Raw genomic sequence first — 7,236 nt, 5'->3', positions numbered from 1 at the left:
CAAAACTCTGAATATCCTTAAAGCAAATGGCCATACTGTTTGTTTTGTAGATTTTGTGTGTTTTTTTCCCCTCAGTGAATGCAGCCTAGTTCCCGAATTTCAGATGACCAGTGCTTCACACCAGCACACCGCCTCAAAGCCACAGAGGAGCAGCCTGGGCTCTTTATTTTTCCCCCTTTCTTCTGTCCTTGTCAGATTATCCTCACAAGTACTGGGACTTTGCCCTCTCTGGACACGGAGCTGCATCCGAGTGCAACACTCTGAAAATGGAATGGAATAAAATGGAAGTTCTGCAAAATAAAGGAGTGTGTAAAATAACGCCCAACTCTAAAGCCACAGACAACAAATGATCATCTGATTCACTGCTTGTGAATGTACTTCCATCTCTCACATTCATACTAATACTGTCTGGAAACAAACAAGATTACGGCTCAGTTTCGGAATTGGGTGCGGCATCATTTCTCATCTCCTGAATAAATAGCAATCAGTCAGCGAATGAATTAACGACCCCGTTGTTCCAGGCTGACCATACATACCAGTAGGTGTCTGAATTGAAGCCTGCACCAATTGCCTCACAACATTTTTGCCGGGCAGCCATCAAGTACTCGGCGGATGAAATGGAACAATCCCACAGGCAATTGTGACTGCGAGCCATTTTGTGCTATTTGGATCGTGGAGAAGCCCTAATGAAAAGCAGTCTCTTCACTGAAGTGAAGTGTATTTTTTGTCGTGATTGTTTCCTGCAGATATTCAGTTTAATTGATTGAATGATAATGCATTTTGAAATGCCTGGTGAGTGGAGTGTGCTTTTTTATTTATTTCTGTTCCTGACAAGGTTCTGTGAGGTTCTTTGTTCATCGTATTAAGTGTGTTGGGATTGTTTTCCACTGCCGATTCCCTTGTCTTGAAGTTTTTTTAATGTGTTTTTGGTTCGATGCCTGAAATAAAGTATGTGGTTAACACAAGCTTAAGAGACTTTAATGTTTTGTTTCATGACATAAAATACATCAGTAAATGCCCCTCTCCTAACTTTTGAAGTTCTTACGTGTCTGAAAAAAAGGGCGGTTGCTAACAAGTGGCTAAATGAGACGACAAAATGGAATCGTAGTCCTCATTTACTGCCTTGTTGTGTATGCTCATGCTCATGTGAGCCTATAGCATTAGCTTCTTATACTGCCCATTGCATGCACGCACTCAAAGTATGGTGTTCATTTGATAAGATTAATAAAAAAAAACCTGTAAATGTCATAAACTTGTGTTTTTTTATCCAATGGAAAAATCACATTGGCTTTTTGTCCAAGGATCCAGTTCGACGCTAACTTGGCAGTGACCTACAAAAATCCGTCATCTCTTCAGCTGTCGGTTATGAAACTCTCAAATTTGCATGCGTGAATCAAATGATTCTGTCAGACAGATGGAATGATTCAAAGTAGATAAAAGAACCCGACCGCCCATGTATTACACAGCGAGATCAGTTCCTTTTCCTCTCAGAGAGATCCACTTCCCCCCTCTGACCTCCATAAAATAAGCTCAGTACATTTCGTCTCGCCACATTCTTCTCAGTTCAGCATTCTGGGAGCTGCTTACTAATCCGTCTTTGTTTGACTATTTTTATACACGTTTTCATGTGCAAATGGGACAAAGGTGGCAAAATGATGACAACTTCCCTCTGAATAATACGTTCTGTGAAATCTATTGGAAAAAAAGAATTGCAATTTTTATTTGTATTCATGTACAGTATGAACTACAATCTCAGGTATCAATAATTGAACATCATCCTCAGAGAAATTAGTTGGACTCATTACAAGCACAGTCTCTTGTTTTTTTTTGTTTTTGTTTAGCTTTTTTGTCTTTTTTTTTTAACAATTGAAGCACATGTAAAATTATGATCTGAAGATCTTTTTTTTTTTTTGCATTATGTTTTTGAAAATATTTTTTTTTTCGTAGAAATTTAACCATTTGATGATTATTCTCTCCGAAAATGAGAGAATATTCCCACATACAGTAACCCTCCCTATACATAGACAGTTGGCAGAATAACACACAAGAATTGGATCACCTTGGCTCGGGGGGGGTTTTGCACAAAAGAATCAAGCTCACTCTGCTGGTATTTCAAGTCCAACATTCTGCGGGTCAGGCTTAATTTCATTCTGTCATTCAAATATCTCTCCACATCAAGCCATCCGGCTCCAGCAAATACCAATACAGAGATATATCCCATTCATTATGAATAGCTCACAACCCTCATCCCCAAATATATATATAAAAAATCTCAACCTTTTTTTTTCTTTTTTTTTCACTGTAGCCAGCGTCAACATTGAATCATTAAGCCACCAAAAGCATTGAAAAGGATTTGAGCATTGAAAAAAGAAAACAGTTGAAAGGGAAAGAATGGTTCACACCACGACGTGACCATCATCTGCACTGTTCTCATCGGCCACAACGCTCAGTGAAAGGCTGGCGATGAATAGGTTTCTGTTTCACTTGTTCCTGCTCCACTGTCTCTCCCTCATCAGACAGGACCATGTATTTAAATGTGTATTTTACCTCCACCATCTTTGTTCGCCATTCAGTTATTGTACAGAGTCAAAGAATAGATTCAGGAGACTGACTGATAAGAAGCAGCATGAGTTTGAGTCACACTTCAAGCTGTGGTAGCTGTCTGTACTGAGGTGCAAGTCGATAAGGCGAGAGGAGCTGCCGGACAGCCATGTTCAATTTTTCACATCATGCGGCGATATTTCCATTTGATTAACTTGAAACGGCGTGTTGCTCTGCAAAAAAAAGGGTGACGTCACGCGCGGGTCAAATCTCATCACGACCATTTGTAGACACACACTCCGTTATGCCAGTTACGTCGATAAATCTGTCACATTTGTGAAATCGACCAGTGGGAAATTAAAATATGCTCGTTGCGCAGAGACCAAAGCAAATGGCATCTACCTCGTCTTACTTTCTGCACAAGGTCACTGTTTCCATGGCGACAGTCTGATGGCTAGTTTTGCCTCCTTATTCCTTGTCTCACTCCTCTCCCTTCATATCTGTAATATATCTGTTTGAAGACCCCTCATGGCCGTTGTGGGTCTGCCCCCCCCACACACACACACTCCCCCCCCCCCCCCCCCCCACTGTTCTTCACTTTTCATCCCTGCCTCCCTCTTCCTTGAGCCTTCCACTTTGAAAGACTAAATGAAAAAAAGCAAAGCGTAAACAGACTACAGGAGAGACGATGTTCTGATGGTCTATCAATGATGCAACATCAAAGTGGGCGCGTTTTTCTCAGACAAAAATTAAACTGAGCAACGGTGGAAAAGACTCCCGCTGTTCCGTTATCAGCTTTCCTCTGTTCGTCTGCAAATGAACTGCTGATACAGATTAATGAGCTATAACCCATCTCCTCTTATTTAGTTGCAGGTTCCCGAACTGCCTCACTGACTATGTTCGCCCCAGTCTGTGTTAGTCTGACAGGGTCACACTACATTACAAAGCAGCCTCATTTGCCTCTTTATCTGTATAACAGATGGACCATCAGCGCCTGAGCTTGTGTGACCCCGGGGGTGATGGCAAGGTAACGCGACACTGAGTGGACGTAGATCATTACTGGGTTAACAGGGATGCTACAGACTGCAGCCTTATGCTCCCCCTCATTTTCCCCGAGCAATATTCTGCCGTCGTGCGGCACACGCCGGCGGATAAAGCGGGACAAATGAGACATGGCGAGGGGGGTGAGGAACGTGCCTGAGCTAAGTGACAGAGAGACAATCAAAGAAGCGATAGGACACGGAGGAAAGGAGAGAGGGTAGACGGGGAAGACGAAGCACTCAGACAGAGGAGAGGAGGAGTAGAAGGAGAGCGAAGTAGTAAAGGTTGAAGTGTAAAGGAAAGATAGGTAGGAGGAGTGGGAGCAGGAAGCTAATCTTAATTAAAGTGAAGGATGTATGGCTGTTGTTTAGGAGCCACGGGGGAAATGCACAGTTACTAATTTGGCTGCTCTGCTCCTCAGGCATGCTGGCTTCACTGTGATATCATCCAGAGCTGTGTCATTAAAAGATCCCATTTTGCGTTGAGTGACAGCTAGAATATGATGGCAATGAACATAACCACATTCTGGGTTTTGTCTCTCGTAAACCTCTGCCGAAATGGGACGTGGTGTGCGGAACAAATAGATGCTCATAAACGCTTATAGCTACTAAAGCAATGCCCTTCAACAAAACTTCTTGTCAGGTAAAATCAAAGTATGAAATCGATGGAATTGCATTCATTTTTGTTCAAGACCAATTGCTACAGTGGTTTCACATGAGCTGCATTTGATAGATTCCACGTTCAGGTTCTGTAAACCATTCCTTCCCTTGTGCAGTATTACACAGAGAGAGAGAGAGAGAGAAATAAAGTGAGCTAAAAAGCTATCACAAAATGTTTTTCTTCATTTAGCCACTAGACATACTTTTAATAAATAATCTTTGTTTTTGTAAAGACACTTGTTAAAGTATCATATGTCGTCCTTTTGCCAAATGCTGATTTACGCCATCAACTTTGTCAAGTCAATGCAATTCTGCCTCCATTTTCTCCTCAGGTTTTGGTCCATTGTACTCCAAGTATGAAACTGCTGACACTGGATGCTTTGTCAAATTCAAGATCAGATTTGGGTCTCTTGTACATTGTCTTTTGAGCAGGCTTGAATCAGTAAAGGTTCCTGTGTGGCTGAGCTGTGTATGCTACTGAGCATAGGACCGTGGTGGTAGGAGCTCTTGTAGGTGTTGTAGTTGTTGTAGTGCTCGAGAGGGGGCAGCGATAGGTGCCTCTCCATGGCAGCGACACCTGCAAGCTCTTCTTCAACTGTTATGACCTCCATGGAGGAAGCGGGGCCATCGGGATCCTGCTGGTTGTGCTGCTTCCTCATCTTGTAGAAAATGACCAGCAGGACAGCAGCCATGAGCGTGATGGCCACGAAGCAGCCGATGATAATCTTGGTGGTTTTCATCACCTCATCTAGGCCATTGAGGGCTCCCTCTCCATCCAGATCAAGAACTGGAACTGTGTAAGTCCGCTCCGTGGTCCTTGTTAAAACGGGAGTACCTCTTGTCGTCGAGGTTGACACCCAGCCAAATGGGGGAAGCGGCGTTTGGCTATCATCCCCCGGGGTCTCAATGGTCTCAACGGTGACTGTGGTAAAATAGGTCACCCCACTGTTTTCCACAGAAGTGACATTAAGCACAGCAGAGGCAGAAATGTTGCCGGCTGTGTTGCTAACCATACAGGTGTAAGTCCCAGTGTCCTGCATTGTGACACTTGTAAAGTTCAATGTCCCATCATTTAGTACAGCCAGACGCACTTTATAAGCCCCGTGTGTCACCAACGAGCCGTTTGGCGTAAGCCAGCTGATGGAGGTCAGCGAGCTCGTACGACATTTAAGCTCCGCAGCCATGCCCTCTGTCACATTCAAGTCACTGGGTGGCTCCACAATGACGGGAACATCGCACTGGAAGTAGCTGTGATCCAATTCCCCAATGTAGCGACCTTTAAAGACTGCAGGAGAATGGCACCGGGCGCAGCAGCTAGTATTGGCAGGTACAGTCTCCTTCAGCCACCAGCTGAGCCACAGGATATCACAGTTGCAGTTCCAAGGGTTGTGGTGGAGGTGGACCCGCTCCAGGCGATGTAACGGCGTGAAGAGGTCATGTGGTAGAAAGGTAAGGTTGTTGTGAGCCAGGTTGAGCTCCACCAGTGACTGAAGGTCATCGAAGGAATTCCTCTCGATAGTTTGGACCTGGGCGTGCATCAGCCACAGCTTCTGGAGGTTCACTAATCCTAAAAATGAGCTGGGCTTGACGACGGAGAGCTGGTTTCCTGACATTTCTAGCTCCTCAAGCCTGACCAAGGGTAAGATGTTGGGTATCTCCTTGAGGTTGCACATTCCCAGGTTCAGGTAGCGCAGGTTGCTCAAGTCCTTGAAGGCTCCGTCAGAAATGTAGGAGAGACGTTTGAGCTCGCCTAGATCCAGCCTTCGGAGCGAAGGGACCCGGTTGAAGGCATAAGATGGTATACTTTCGATAGGGTTGTTCCGTAGCCACAATTCCTTTAGCTTGGACAAGTACTCAAATGCTCCATTGGGGATTGTCGTAAGCCGATTATCAAAGAGCTCCAAGGTGTTGAGACTGGCCAGTCCATTGAAGGCGCCAATTTCAATGTTGCGGATGTGGTTTTTGCTCAGCTGCAGGATCTCCAGATGGCGCAGATGTTTGAAACTGTCCACCTTGATGACCTGGATGAGGTTGTCCTGGAGGTTCAGGTAGCGAGTGTTTGTGGAAATGCCATCCGGCACATCCCGTAGGCTGCGGCGGGTGCATATCACTTTGCTGAACTGATTGCTGCATGAGCAGACGGAAGGACAGGTCTGAGCGCGAACCAGTCCTGCCACCACCAGGATCTGGAGGGCCAAAAGCAGCACAAAGAGGGGGTTGGACAGCGCCCCCTTCAGCCTACGACCTCTCATTGTCTGGCGCTGGAGGGAGGAGATCATTTTGTTCAGCATTCATAGTTCATCTGCTGTTTGTGTTCTCTGCAGAAAGAGAAAGGAGAATTGTATTTAGTAATCACATAAAGGAGACAGAAAATTAACTGACAGAAAACAAACAAATTGATGCATCCAGCTTCGCCGAAGAATAAATGTACATGCTAACAACAATGTATGAAATTAATGCAACCTGCAAAATGCATGCATGCAAACAAAGAGGAAGTCCACATATTCTTGCTTGAAATTGTGCTATAGAGTTCACATCTTAATGTAAAACACAACATTACATGAACAAAGTCAGTGATAAATATTATCCAGTGATAAAACAATGACATTTTACTGTAATATTCAACATCCTTTTCATTGCCTTTGAAATGATGTATCTGTGATTCATTCCCTGGGGTTACAAAAACAACACTTTCATTGATTCATGATTAATGCCTTTTTTCACTCAAAGCAGTACTGCAGAGCTGTTTGCTTTTTATTACGATCCAATTTATTGTCGCAGCGAAATCTTTCACAAATAGCGTGATTCGATAGTGTAGAGAGGCCTGATATTGCCCTTGTATAACTACAGCAGGATTTATTATCTCCCAAATCAAGTGACTGACAAGAACCTCGTTACTCTGTTATCTTAGATTAGATCCAATTAGATTAGATTAGTCCATTCAGCCTAAGTGTCTATGAATATGCCTGAGTGTGCGCAAGATAAAAATAGACCG

At 44.0% G+C, this 7,236-nt stretch overlaps 1 protein-coding gene across 1 annotated transcript; it reads right to left on the bottom strand.

Moving 5' to 3' along the window:
- Nucleotides 1-4,636: 4,636 nt before the first annotated feature.
- Nucleotides 4,637-6,532, bottom strand: lrrc4cb (leucine rich repeat containing 4C-b; the record flags this gene model as incomplete). The annotated part of the gene is made up of 1 exon (XM_079292554.1): nt 4,637-6,532. One exon carries the CDS (start codon nt 6,530-6,532, stop codon nt 4,637-4,639), a length of 1,896 nt encoding a protein of 631 aa, XP_079148680.1.
- Nucleotides 6,533-7,236: the final 704 nt, after the last annotated feature.

Source organism: Melanostigma gelatinosum (genome assembly GCF_949748355.1).
Source record: "Melanostigma gelatinosum genome assembly, chromosome: 2".
NCBI classification, from domain to species: Eukaryota; Metazoa; Chordata; class Actinopteri; order Perciformes; family Zoarcidae; genus Melanostigma; species Melanostigma gelatinosum.
This window is presented reverse-complemented; position numbering and strand designations above follow the sequence as displayed.